General features: G+C 51.1%; 1 protein-coding gene across 14 annotated transcripts in view; it reads right to left on the reverse strand.

Annotated features, from left to right (window-relative positions):
• ANKDD1A (ankyrin repeat and death domain containing 1A) overlaps positions 1–13,877 on the reverse strand; it is a 105,523-nt gene extending 91,646 nt beyond the window's left edge. For 6 of the 14 annotated variants that reach the window (XR_014809701.1, XM_084967506.1, XM_084967499.1 and 3 more), the window contains exons 1-4: positions 13,499–13,877; positions 10,040–10,143; positions 7,609–7,707; positions 2,654–2,752 (exon numbers count right to left, since the gene is read on the reverse strand). Coding sequence is in view for 7 of the 14 variants with exons in the window: in XM_084967506.1 (XP_084823632.1) it covers positions 2,654–2,752; positions 7,609–7,707; positions 10,040–10,143; positions 13,499–13,532 (336 nt within the window). In the remaining 7 variants the exon portion in view is untranslated. The remainder of the gene's footprint in view (positions 1–2,653; positions 2,753–7,608; positions 7,708–10,039; positions 10,144–13,498) is intronic. The other 8 variants (XR_014809715.1, XR_014809712.1, XM_084967523.1 and 5 more) reach the window with 2 other exon arrangements.
• Between the last annotated feature and the right edge of the window lie 682 nt (positions 13,878–14,559).

Consider the following 14,559-nt stretch of genomic DNA (forward strand, 5'->3'; position numbering starts at 1 on the left):
ATTGTTGTAAAACAATAAAGGTAATTGAATAATTTTAAAATGCTATAGAAATAAATATATTGCATAAAAAAGAAATATACAACTAAAAAATAATAATAAAAAAATAAAAAGAATGAAATAATGCCATTTGCAGCAACATGGATGGACCTAAAGATTATCATACTAAGCAAAGTACATCAGACAGAGAAAAAAAAAATCATATGATATCATTTATATGTGGAATCTAAAAGATGACACAAATCAACCTATCTATGAAACAAAAACAAACTCACAGATATAGAGAACAGATTTGTGATTGCCAAGGGGGCTGGGAGTGGGGAAGAGAAGGACTGGAAATTTGGGATTAGCAGATTCTAACCATTGTATACAGGATGGATAAACCACAAGGTCCTACTGTAATAGCACAGGGAACTATATTCAACATCCTATGATAAGCCATAATGGAAAAGAACAAGAAAAGGAATATGTATGTATAACAGAGTCACTTTTCCGTACAACAGAAATTAACACAACATTGTAAATAAACTATACGTCAATAAAAGTAAAAGAAAAAGAAAAAACACACACATGGGAATTGGTGTTAGAATTGGATCACGACAATGTTACCAGTGACAAATCACAACGGTATCATATGCCCCTGATAAGAGGTGATGAGAAGAGCACTTGACCTCTGTGATCTTCTTTCCCAAATTCCATAACCCTAGTCTAATCATGAGAAAAACATCAGATAAACACAAACCGAAGGACATTCTACAAAACACTTGACCTGTCCTCTTCAAAAGGGGCGAGGTCACGAAAAACAGGACTGAGAAACTGTCACGAGATCACGCAACAGGCCCGCGCTACTCTTCACATTGAAAGAAGGAATCTGAGGAGTTCCCTGGTGGCTCAGTAGGTTAAGGAGCCAGCATGGTCACTGACATGGTACGGGTTTGACCTCTGGCCAGGGGAACTTCATTTTCATTCCCCCTGAAATGAAGCTAACCCTGTGATGGGCTCTGACCAGTAGAATGAGGTAGAAGTAATAGCTCATGAACCTTGCCTCTTCCTTCCTTCCTCCCTTCCTTTTTAGGGTACGCATGAGGCATATGAAGGTTCCCAGCCTAGGGGTTGAATAGGAGCTGCAGCTGCCGGCCGGCACCACAGCTACAACTATGGAGGATTCAAGCTGCATCTGCAACCTACTACGACCTATCAGATCCTTTACCCACTGAGCAAGGCCAGGGATCAAACCTGCATTCTCATGGTCACTATGCCGGGTTCTTATCCCACTGAGCCACAATGGGAACTCCACCTTGCACTTTCACTCTTGCTCTTTGGAAGTCCTGGGGCAGTCACATGAGGAAGTCTCCATGAATATCAGCCACCACTTGGATGAGCCGGCCACACCATCCCTGACATTCCCCCAGCCTGCAGAGGCCCCAGACATGCGCTGACTGTGTTCTCATAAGTGAACCCAGGCAAGGCCCCAGGAACTGACCAGCCACTGACATTATGAAAAAATAACATATCATTGTTACTTTAAGCCACTACATTTCAGGGTGGTTTGTTAGCAAAAAGAGAAAACTAACGCAGAGTGGATCTGCTTAACTAGGAGAGTCCACTACCCAGAGCCCTGCCTTCCGCACACACCGAAGACCTCATCTTCCTCATTCTAGAGCATTGAGGTTCATTCTGTCTTGACAGCAAATCTCACTGCAACAGCTATTAGATTCCCCAAGGCCACTGAGCCTCTGCAAGGCCAAGCCAGGTTCCCTAACATGCCAAGCCCCGAGCCAGGGACTTTACACGCAGTGCTGTATTTGTTTCTGCCACAGTTCGGAGCTGGGTACTAGCAGCCCATTTCCAAATGGGAAAACTGAGGCTCAGGGTGGTAAAGCTCACCCAAGGTCCCAGAGTTTGGTAAACGGTGCTTTGTTCCTTCCACCAGGCCACACTGACTCCAGGGAGACTGAAACCTGCGGAAGGGAGGAGCCCTCACCTCCTTCTCCTTTAATCCTCTGAGGGCTCGTTACTTGATTATTATTATTTATTTTGCTCTTTTAGGGCCGCACCTGCGGCATATGGAGGTTCCCTGGCTAAGGGTCCGATCAGAGCCACAGCTGCTGGCCTACACCACAGCCACAGCTACACAGGATCCGAGCCTCATATGCGACCCACACCACAGCTCACGGCAATGCAGCAGGATCCTCAACCCACTGATCAAGGCCAGGGATCAAACCTGCAACCTCATGCTTCCTAGTTGAATTCATCTCTGCTGCCCCACAACAGGAACTCCTGAGGGCACATTACTTTAACTCCTGTTTGTGACTAGAAGGCTGACCAGAGGGCTGGGGGCCATCCCAGCATCACAGAGTGGTAAAGGGTGAGGGGATCAGAAGAAAGGGGCTTTCAGTGTTGATGGAAGCGGCACCCTCAGGCCCTTCTCCCAGCCTCAGTGAAGCAGTGAGGGTCCCAGCTTCCCAGGGCTGATCTCAGGGGGTTCAGGACAAATCTCAGAGGGTCATGTCAATCTGGGGCAGGCAGAGGCACATGTGGGGGGGAGGGGGACAGAGGGGGAAGCAATGGGGACAAGCAGCAGGGGTGGGCAGAGGGGGGCAGCCCTGTGCAGCTGGGGGCAGGGGGGAAAGTGGGCTGCCAGTTGAGGTCTTACCTTGTTCTCACAGTGGATCTTGGCCCCAGAGTTGACCAGGATCTGGAGGATCTGCAAGTGGCCGAACCAGGCAGACAGGAGAAGCGCGTTCATCCCAAACTGGGGGAGAGGACACAGGGCAGGAAGTGAGAGTAGGTGTGGCTGTGCCACCTGGGCCTGAGTCTGCACTGCAAAATCATGCAACCATAAAGGATCTTAAGTGCCACCTAGGCCAGAGAGCTCTGGGCTTTAGGAATTTAAAGTCCAGGAAATTACATTAAATAGAGGCTGATATACGGTTGGAAACTTTTTTTATCCAGTTTTATTGAAAAGTAATTTTTTTCTTTTTAGGGCCGCACCTGTGGCATATGGAAGTTCCTAGGCTAGGGGTCGAATCATAGCTGTAGCTGCTGGCCTACACCACAGCCACAGCAATGCAGGATCCAGGCTGCATCTGTGACCTACACCACAGCCCACAGCAACACTGGATCCTTAACCCACTGAGCAAGGCCAGGGATTGAGCCCTCATGGATACTAGTCAGGTTTGTAACCCCCTGAGCCACAACAGGAACCCTTACTGAGAAATAATTGATATACATCACTGTTTAAGTTTAAGGCATACAGCATAATGGTTTGATTTACGTATATTTTGAAATGATGAGAATAGGTTCAACTAGTATCCATCTTCTCACATAGCTACAATAAAAAGAAAAGAAAAAAGGAAAAAAAGATTTTCCCTCTGTGATGAGAACTCCAAGGATTTACTCTTGCAAAAACTGCAAACTTTTGTGAGGTTGCTTAACTTAAAACAGCTGCCAGGAGTTCGCTCTCTGGCATAATGGGATGGGCAGCATCTCCACAGCACCAGACGTGGGTTCGATCCCCAGCCAGGTACAGTGGGTTAAAGGATCCAGCACTGTTGCAGCTGTGCCATAGATTGCCTCTGTAGCTCAGATCTGATCCCTGGCCCCAGAACTCCAAACGGCCAAAAAACAAACTGACAAACAAAAACCAGCTGCCATCTGCTCTCACCACCAGTTCATAAAGTCGGACCACTTTAACACAAACAACTTGAAAGGAACCAATCTCTGAACATACTCTCCAAATATAGCTACATGAAACACACACTGCATTGTTCTTATTTTCTGATTTGCTAGGACTGGTGAAGACCTCATTTTGGACTAGTATTTGAGAATCAACTGAATCTCCTGAAGAACATGCTCCAGGAAGATGGCTTAAATCTGCACACACGCAGGGATGGCACCTCGCCAGGGCACAAGACAACCACCACACTGTCAAGCACTTCTCCCCACTGGAAATCCTTCCTCATGCTGTGATGAAATCTGCATCCCAGTGTTTTCCACCGTGCTTGCTCTTTGGAGCAACTGAAAGTACATCTAGGTCTTCTTGCGATGGCCGCCCAGCCCCTCTTTGCGGATCCTCTTTCTCAATACCTGCAAAGTGCTTCCGGGTCACCAGAGCCCCTTCACTGACCCCCACCTTGATGGGGTTCTGCATCTGAAGGCAGCCCTCGTCCCCATCCCTACCGAGTCTTTCCTTCTCTGTGAGGAGCACCCCCAGGCCTCCAAACTCACCTCCCAGGATGCACTGACAGCCAGCCACCCTCCGGAAATGGGTTTTGGCTATCGTTCCTTGGCTGTGGTGAGATCACCAGGGTCTGAGCAGAGCAGAGGCCTGGGAGATCATCACCACCTTTGGCCTAAAGGCTACACTGCCCTCCCTTGGTTTCAGGCATCCCTGAAGTGTATAAGATGGGTGTTCATAAACCAGAACAGATTTTCCCACAAAAACAGAGTGGGGCCCACAGTATGGCCTCGTACTGATGAGCCAGACAATCTCCCCATAAGCATAAGCAGCGGGGCTGCCGTGGGAGGAGAAACACAGAGCCCACTTCAGGAAGAGCCAAGGGATTAGTGTCCTCTGATCTGTCCCCATCCCCAGCGCGCTCCAAGCTGTCTACGGTCAGGGGCAGGGGCCAGAAGGACAGGGCTGGCCTCGTCCTGAATCAGCCTTAATCTCATAGTCTGGACCTCTGGGGAAAGAGTGCCCCACCCGAGCATCTGCACAGAACCCTAATCATAACTGCTTCCCCATTAGCTCTATGAAGAGCTCTTGTGCAGGTGCCAGGAAAAGGGGTCTTGGAGGTTGGCACCAGAATCCCTCTTAGGGACAGAACTGTGTTTGGGTAAAAGCTGCGACAAGTGGTTGGAATGAAAGGCGAAACCCAGAAAGAACCGACTAAGCATCATGGCGGGATTTGGCAGCAGGGAGGAGGGTGGTGCAAATTAAGAACAGCATTGAGGAGTTTCTGTCGTGGCTCAATGCAAACAAATCTGACTAGAATCCATGAGGATGCAGGTTTGATCCCTGGCCTAACTCAGTGGATTGAGGATCCAGCATTGCCATGAACTGTGGTGTAGGTCACAGATGCAGCTCAGATCTGGCATTGTTGTGGCTGTGGCACAGGCCAGTGGCTACAGCTCCCATTCAACCCCTAACCTGGGGAAAAACAAAAACAAAAACAAAAACAAACAGCACTGGAGTTTCCATCATGGTGAAGCAGAAACAAATCCGACCAGGAACCATGAGGTTGTGGGTTCGATCCCTGGCCTTGCTCAGTGGGTTAAGAACCCCTTGCTGCCATGAGCTGTGGTGTAGGTCACAGATGCAGCTCAGATCTGGTATTGCTGTGGCTGTGGCATAGGCCGGCAGCTGTAGCTCTAATTTGATCCCTAGCCTGGGAACCTCCATATACTGTGGGTGTGGCCCTAGAAAAGACAAAAAAAAAAAAAAAAGAGGGGAAAAAAAAAGGGACTACTTGCCAATTTCAAGAGGACAGTGAAAACTGATAGGGAACTAGATGTAAGAGCCAGGAGTAACCATATGAATTTAAGCCATTCTTCCTGAAACCATGGGGAAGGTGCTGGATCCACCAAAGCACTTCAAATGGGGATTGGAGTTGGCCCCAGCTAGAGCCAAAGAGGCCAAGTGACCTAGCACTGGCTCAAAGCTCAGCTTCTGGTAGAATATCAGTAAGCTGGCTGGACAAGGAAGGGAAAGAATAAACACAGGGGAGTTCCCTGGTGGTCTGGTGGTTAGGACTCAGCACTTTCACCAGTGCAGCTTGGGATCAATCCCTGGCCTGGGAACTCAGATCCCACATCAAGCTGCTGCGGCCAAAACAAAAACAAAAACAGACTTGTGGTTGCCTGATGGGAGGGGGAGGGAGTGGGAGGGATCGGAAGCTTGGGCTTATCAGACACAACCTAGAATAGATTTACAAGGAGATCCTGCTGAATAGCATTGAGAACTATGTCTAGATACTCATGTTGCAACAGAAGAAAGGGTGGGGGAAAAAACTGTAATTGCAATGTATACATCTAAGGATAACCTGACCCCCTTGCTGTACAGTGGGAAAAAAAAAAATAAAATAAAATAAAATAAAATAAAATAAAATAAAAAACACAGGACAGAGTCCAGGGTAAGAAGTACACAGGAGCCTGGGAATGAAAAGAGTCAGTGCTCAGTGCTCATAGGAACAAGAGCCTCATGCCAGGGATAGGCCCTAGTTCCATGGTCTATTCAGGAGAGAGCCCTGTGGCTCCCCCAACAACAGGATTTGATTTCCCTTCTTCAATGTCTCCTCCTGCCAGCCTTTTTTTTTTTTTTTTTTTTTTTTCCGGCTTTTTAGGGCCACAATGGCGGCATATGGAGGTTCTCAGGCTAGGGGTCCAATCGGGGCTGTAGCTGCCAGCCTACGCCACAGCCACAGCAACGCAGGATCCGAGCCACATCTATGACCTACACCACAGCTCACGGCAATGCCGGACCCTTAACCCACTGAGCAAGGCATGATTGAACTCACGTCCTCATGGATCCTAGTTGGGTTTGTTAACCACTGAGCCACAGGGGAACTCCCAGCCTTCTTATGTTTCAAAATGTCTTTATTGCTGTTTGCGAAGGAAACACCCTCCTTTGTGCTCCTAAAAGCACCCTCTCTTACTCTTGTCCCTCGCATCTTCTCTTCTCACTTAGCCCCTCAAGGGAGAAATAACAGGGCACAGTGGTGACAGTGGGGGTCTTTGTGGGCAAAGGGCTGATACAAGAAGTTCCAGTGGTTTCCTGGGGAATTCAGACTAAGGATCCCACAGGTTCTCCTTCCAGGGTCATCTCTAAATGAGGCCTAAGCAGGCGAAGGGAGGAGATGGGGTGAGGAAGTGGGCAGGGAGGTATGGCTGCTGCACTTACAGCCCTGACTTGCAATCAAGCCTCACTTTGTGGTGGGGCCTCAGAGCAAAAAGTCAGAACAAAGGAAAGTATTTCCATGGAAGCCAAGTCTCTGCAGGGAAGTTTTTAATTTTTAAAAAATAAAAAAATGTATCCCCGTCAAGTGTCATCAGATTCAAGCCATTGCCTAAGCCCACAGAGATAATTTTGTGGACCTTGTTTTTCCATGTTCTCTACTCAGTAATGTGCTGCCTGCCCATTTGTTAAGTAAGACTATGAGTTTTTATCCAAGCTGTTGGTTAGTGTATGCCGGGGCAGAGCCCTGTGGCATATCATGAGAGACCTCCCTCCTGAAGACTTTAATAGTGAGGCCTGTATCATCAATTCACCCAATGACAGGTTCTACAGCCTATCTCTCTCCCTGTTCACACAGCATCGCAAGGGACTGAAAAGGCTGAGAACTGAAAGGCCCTTGAAAATGAAGCTATCTCTATGACTGTGCAAGGAGAAAACGGGATCAGTGCAGTGTCTCTGACCCCTGAAGGCTGACTCTCTTCCCAACCTGCACCAGTGCGTCTGTGTATTAGCAACAACCTTGGCAATGACACCTGGCTCAGAGACCCAGAACGAGCTCCTGGATGGTCTGCCCCACCCTGAGACAGACAGGTAGACAGACATGCATGCACAGACATGCACAAACAGACATGCCTCCGTGAGGGAGCCCATACCGCATCCTCATCATCTACAGCAGCCTCGTGTTCCAGGAGTAGCCGCACAGCCTGCTCGTGCCCTGCGCCCGCAGCCCAGTGCAAGGCCACCCTGCCCACCTGCCAGGAGGAGGAGGAAACTTGTGAGGCACTGGCTGGCTGCCTGGCCTGCCTCCCACGCCCTTCCTACATCCTGGCCAGGAAAGCTGGTCTGCTGGGTGGAAGGGTTTTTGCTGGCTCTGATGACCAGCCAGCTAGGGTCATAGCCCTTCTCCGGCCCCCTCCTCTTCCAAGCTGCAGCAGCTGAAACAAACATGGTAAAACACCACCATGTCTAGATCCATCTGTCTCCCACCTAAAACTCTTCCCAGCTTCCCACTGCTCTTGGGTCAAACTCCTAACCCTGGGGCCTATGAGGCCCTGCACAGCCCAGCACTGCTTCTCAGAAATGCCAAACATCCTGCCTCCAAGTCTGTTCCTGCTGTCCCCTCTGCTGGGCAGTCACCTGGGTCTGAGGATTATTCTCCAAGTCCCTAAGGAATCCTGAGTGCCTCGCTTCTGTCCCCTCCTTGCTTCAGAAGATAGCTGAAGGGTCCTGACCCCACCCCCCATTTCATTGTCAGGCCACCTGGAAACTCACTACAGCCTCTGACCCTTAGCACATCTGAGCAGACCTGGAGGAGGCCAGCCTCCGATCCATGAACCCACTTCTCTCTACAGTTTTTGGCATGTGAAAGGGCAATGAGAGAAAATACTCATTTTCTACATGGTCCTCTCTAGGGACCAGCTGTCGCTTCCTTCCATCCATGCTGTCTCCTCTGCTGGAACAATGCCCTTCTTCACTGGTTCCTATAAAAATGCCACTTCCTTGGGAAGCCTTCTGGCCAGGCGGGTCCCGCCAGTCCCCAAATGCTCTCAAATGATGACAGTGGGAATGATTAGTTTGTGAGGGACTCTGTTTGTTTGTTTTTGTTTTTGTTTGTTTTTTGTTTGTTTTTTGTCTTTTTGCCTTTTCTAGGGCTGCACTCATGGCAAATGGAGATTCCCAGGCTAGGGGTCTAATCGGAGCTGTAGCCGCTGGCCTATGCCAGAGCCACAGCAACACCAGATCCGAGCCATGTCTGCAACCTACACCACAGCTCACGGCAATGCCAGATCCTTAACCTACTGAGCAAGGCCAGGGAGTGAACCCACAACCTCATGGTTCCTAGTCGGATTCGTTAACCACTGTGCCATGACAGGAACTCCTAGTTTGTGAGAGACTCCGTTTAATGTCTATCCTCCTGCACCAGACTACCAGCTCTAAGGGCAGGGACCACGTCTGCCATGGGTTCTACTGTCTCCAGCACCTAGCACAGTGCCAGCACAGAATAAGCCATTAATACTTACTGAATGAATGAACTGAATGTGGCATTAGCATCCTATTATTCTACAAGTCATACTTCCTTGTAAGTGCTTGTCCAAGAGTTGAGACCAAGGATCCAGTCACCAATAACGTGTTGTGTGACCTAAGGTGACTTGCTGCCCTCTCTGTGCCTGCCTGCAGCTATAAATAGGACTAATCCTTGCCCTCCTCAACTCTCCAGGGGTCATTGAGGACCAAGGAAACAAGTGAATGAGAGCTCTAAAAACCAAAACACACCAGACACATGCTTGAATTCCTGCTACTATCCCTGGGCCCCAGGCAGGCTCTAAAGACCCAGGTTGTATCCTTGTCATCTCAAACCAGACAGAGCAGTCTCTGCTGCAGTCAGGAATCCTCTCAGCCACTGCCTCCCACCCAGGCCCTCTCCTCTAAGATGCTCCTGATGGCTAGAAGCACCACAGCAGGGTGTGGTACCCAAACCTGTTCCCAGTGTCCCCACCAGAAGGAATGGCTTTTCCCTCTGCCCCCTTCTCTAGCAGGGCTGTGGACCACCTCACCTGTGCCCTTCCCTGAGGCTTGGTCAGCGGCCCTGGTCTGCCTTCCTGCCTGGTTTTGGAACCCCCCAAAGGCAGACCTGGGCGCACAGCAGTTTCACACACTCAGCGGGCACAGGAGGCCCTCGGAAGACTGAACTAAACTGCTGCCTCACACATGCCCAGCTTGTCTTGGTCCTGAACCCCTGGACTTCTGACCACAGGCACCACTCCATCTTTGTCTCTCCAGGTGTCTGCCCCTATCTGCCAGCCTCTGACTCCTGATCTTTGACACTTGCCCTCCTGATTCTAACCTATGTTTCTTGGGGGAGCCTTCTGGATGGTCACAGGGGTTAAGAGTTAGGATTGCTGGAATTGGCCCAAGGTTGGTCCGAATCCTGACCCTGACCTTGAGCTGCAGAGAACTTGAGACAAGAAGGACAGGGCCCCAAGTGAACACACGACAGCGTGCCTGCCTCCAGCTCCATGAACTTCCCCTCCTGGGTGGAGGCGACACCCTGGCACTATCCCCAGCCAGTGCCCCTTTACACACATGGTTTCTGGCCCTGAGGTTGACTCTCCTCCCGATCAGCTCCATGATCCTCCTGACGTGGTTCCGGCGGGCAGCCTCGTGGAGCTGCCTCTCCAGAGGAAGCACTAGGGGGACAAAAGGGGCACAGGATGAGCAGGGAACAGGCCCCTCCCTGGCCCTGAACATCTCCCAGGCAGGGGGTCTTCCCAGGTGGCTTTAGGGGATGTTTCTCCTTCCTCTTGATGCTGGGGACTTCCCCAGACAGTCTATTTCTTCTAAGGCACCTCACACCTGCATGACCAGGACCTGGCAGAACCCTGAAGCTGGGAGAGCGTGGGCAAGACTGTCCACAGAGCCAGGTGTGTGCCCCTCCCCGCTCAGAGGTGCCCCATCACCCAGTCCAGCTTTCCCAACTGCAGCTGCTTTTCGGCGGGGGTGGGGGGGCGTTGGGGGCAGATGACACCTGCGGCATGTAGAAGTTCCAGACCAGGGATCAGACCCATGCCACAGCAGTGACAATGCTGGATCCTTAACCCACTGAACTACCAGGGGACTCCTGCAATTCTTGAGCAAGGGAATGGAATGCATTCCCACTGGAGTCGACAACCACATTTTCCATGGCTCCAGCCAGTGAAGAAGGCTGCCAGGATTTACTGAACCACCCACTGCATCAGGTCCAGGTGAGACCAGAGGCAGGTGCACCGGCTTCTCTGTCCTTCTCCTTCCACCTCTTCTCTCCTCATCCCCAAATTCTAACCTGCTTTTGCCTCCTGGCTGTGGGGCCCACTCTGATTGCCCTCCCTATGGCCTCTTCTCTCCTCTCATCCTTGTCCCTGCACCTTCATCTCAGACAAGCCCATGGACATCGATGGGCTCAGAGGGTCGGTGCCAGGTCAGCTTTCTGAGTTGACCATGTCACTCAGCTCTAGTGACATGGTCCAGGGCTCATCTCATTGGACCACCATGCTGCTGCCATCCTGACTACTCTTAGCTGGATGAGAGGAAGTCTGGTCTCTTTGGCTGGACTGCAAGCTCCTTGGGGGCCCCGGCTACACTTGACTCTTGCTAACCCACCCACAGCTCAATAGTGCGCCCAAAGCTGAGCATAGAGAAGAATCCATAACACCCTGCTTCCACAAGTGACACTGAAAATCCCAAGATTATTGGATACTTGTCCGTCCTCCAGAAAGGCTTAGACACATTAGCACAGACAAATATTTACCGGCCCTTTGCACAGCCAATACAGGACATGTAATCTGAAGTTTTTTTGCTGCCAAGCCCATATCCTGCATGTTTGGTCCACTGCAAATGTCCAGATCCAGCCCCTTTGTGTCTCCAGGGACAGATGGCCAGTGTCTTGGCAGGGAAGGCTAGGTTGTTTAAAGTATCAGAGAGGCCTGTCATCAGTTTGTTTTTCCAGTTAAATTCCGCATGGTTTTCCAGACACAGGAGAGGCTTTGGAGCTTTCTGGGGCCTCATAGACACAACCTAAGGATCTCAGAGCCACCACCCTCTGGCTGGGCCACTTCCTGTCTCAGTGACTTAGGTTACTCAATTTTCCTGTACCACCATTGCCTCATTTGCAAATGGGGACATGAGCTGCCCTGCAGGGTTACTGTCATGATTAGATAGAAGGTGTGAAAAGCTCCTAGCCTGGTATCTGGCAAAAAATACCATCATCATCATCACTATTATTCCTCCAAAGCAAAGGGTCAGAGAATAAGTTTTGGCAGCCAAAGACCTGGGGGTGATGCGGCCTCCTTCATTCAGGGAAGCCAGCAAAGCCCTAAGCAAGGAAATACCCTCCTACCTGCCTCTTCACACTGCTTTTTTCCACAGCACCTCTCACCATTGGCATCTGCTATATTTACATATTTATTAGGCTTATTGTCTGCTTCCCCCAATATAAGTCCATGAAGGAAGAGATGAGTCCCATTTGTTAACTACTGTATCCCCAAATTCAGGCCCTTGTGCCTATCTGTTGAATGAGCAACTGACACACAAATCATGAAATTTCTTCAGGGCTTTGGAACTCTAAGATGTTGCCCCAGTTAAGACTCATTAGTTCCCTGGAAAACCAAACCACAAGCTCAGGTAAACGGCAGGAAAGAGGTTTATCAGGAGGTGGGGAAGCTTCATGTCAATTCTTCAGGGGAGAAGGGAAAACACTGCCTTCCAAATGTGATCCCCTCTCATAGCTCCACCCTTCCTCACCCTGAAGGCTCTGCTTTTCTTGTAATTAGGAGAGGGCCCTTCTGGAAGAATCCCTCTTAGATCTCAAACATCTCTGGGAAGCACTGTGTCCTGAGCTTGCTTTTCCTTAACCTCTTGGATGAAAACCACCATAATCCAGTTTGGGCAAAAGATCTAGCACTTCAGGGGTGAGCTTGGAGAAGCTGGGGTTTAAGTACCCACACTGCCACTTTCTAACAGCAGGAAACATCCCCCTTGGGGGTTTCAGTTCCTTGGGTTATAAAATCAGGATGGTGACAAAGGAATCTGTGGAGATCTTATTGGAAGACTAGGGGGCGTGGCCTGGATTGTGTTGACCAAAAACCAAGAGTCTGAATAAGAGCAAGCAGACCCTGCAGAGCAGGCAGGTGAAATCAAATCTAATCTCATCTCTTCCATCCACCTCAACCTATGCATCCTCTTTCTGGCCACATCAAACACACATTGCACGCTGGCCTCTGAGCCCTTGCCCATGCTGGGTCCTTTGCCCAGAATTTCTTCCTACATGTGCCAATGCTCCATTGCTGCACATTCTTGAAGGGGCTGCTCAAGTGATCCTCTGCCCCAAAGAGAACCCTGTACCCTCTGAAAGACTTAGCACCTGATAGAGCCGTCACTGGCACCCCCAACCCCAGTCAGGACACTGGCACAATCCTCTCCCCTTGCCAGGCAGTGCAGCCAAAGGCCCCCAAGCTGCCCAGCCTAGAGACCCCGGTAGTTGGCACACTGAGGTGCTCTCCTCTCCTCTGGGTCTCACTCTCAGCATCTGATATGGTCCTCACTCCCCAACCAGCACAACCTGGGAGAGCTGGGGCCTTCAGCATTTCTGCCACTTAAAGGCTGTGTGACCCTGGGCAACTTGTTTAATCACCCTCGGCCCCAGCGTTCTCTTCTGCAGAATGGAGCTAACAGAGGGTTCCACTCATTGGGTCACTGTGAAGATCAAATAATGTGCCTTTCCGGGCTCAGCCCAGCACACAAAGTAAGTACGAATAAAGGGTCGCACCACCATCCTATCTCTACCTAACGTCTTCTCCACAGAAGCTCCCCGTTCCAGGGTGGGGAGTGTCTCGGAGTCCCAGACAAGCAGCCAGTGTCCCTTTGGGCAGGTGCGCGTTCCTCGCAAAGAACCCCAAGACCGAAACGGCCATGCTGACTGCGTCAATCGCAGCCTTGGTCGCCAGAGCAGGGGTGGTGCGGGGCATCCTCTGCCTGCCTCTGTCTCCGCCCACGGGCCCGGGGACTCACGGCCATCGGTCTTCCACGCCAACTCCTCCTCCATGCGGCTGCTCCTCAGCCCCGTGCGCTTCTGCGGGTGCACGAGCCGCGCGTCCACCGGAAGGGGCCTGGGAAGCGAGGGAGCTGGAGCTGAGCAGGGAGTGGGGGCAAGGCTTCCAGGAGCGTCGGGGTTCGGGCGACAGCGGCTCCTCCAGAACCCTCGCCTCTCCTCGGCCCTTAAGTATGCTGCTTGCTCGGCTACTGCTGTCTCCGGCTCACCGCCCCCATCCCTGGCCCCTCCTCGGTCTCCCACTGCCCGGCGGGTCTGGGCCACTTGGGGCTCTGAGGGTCCCCCAGGACGTGTCTCCTCAGAGCAGTCCCTGCCTCCCGCACCCGGATGCAAACCTCCAGCAGGACTCCTGGTCTGGCGCCCCCAAGCGCTGAAAGTCGGACCCCCACTACTTGAGCGGGCATTTAGGAATACAAATCCTGGCAAGCCTGCAGGCGTTTGAAGCGATGGTGAGATGTGTTCATGATCAGAAAAATACAAGTTAGGGAGTTCCCCTCGTGGCTCAGCAGAGACTAATCTGACTAGTATCCATGAGGACTACAGATTGGATCCCTGGCCTCGCTCAGTGGGTTAAGGATCCGGTGTTGCCATGAGCTGTGGTATAGGTCGTAGAGGTGGCCGGGATCTGGCATTGCTGTGGCTATGGCTTAGGCCAGCAGCTACAGCTCTGATTTGGCCCCCAGCCGGGGAACTTCCATTAGGAAAGAAAAGGAAAGGGAAGGGGAAGGGGAAGGGGGAAAGGAAAAGCTAAAGTGACAATGAGGATTATTGAGTGGCACAATGAGTGGCAGAGAAGGTTAAGTGTCCAGCGTCCTCTCTGCGGTGGTTCTGGTCTCTGCGGAGTTAGGATTCCATCCCTGGCCCAGCCCAGTAGGTTAAAGATCCAGCATTGCTGCAGCTTCGGTATACAGGTGGCAGCTGCAGCTCAGGATGCAATTCCTGGCCCAGGAGCTTCTATGTGGGGGGAGGGGTGGGGGGAGGGAGAGAACAATGAGATATCACTTAAACCACCAATTAGGCT

The sequence above is a fragment of the Sus scrofa genome, chromosome 1, assembly GCF_054392235.1.
Source record: "Sus scrofa isolate SSC_HxYL_T2T_F1_AM1 chromosome 1, Sscrofa_HxYL_maternal_Yorkshire_Landrace_v2.0, whole genome shotgun sequence".
Classification (NCBI taxonomy): Eukaryota; Metazoa; Chordata; class Mammalia; order Artiodactyla; family Suidae; genus Sus; species Sus scrofa.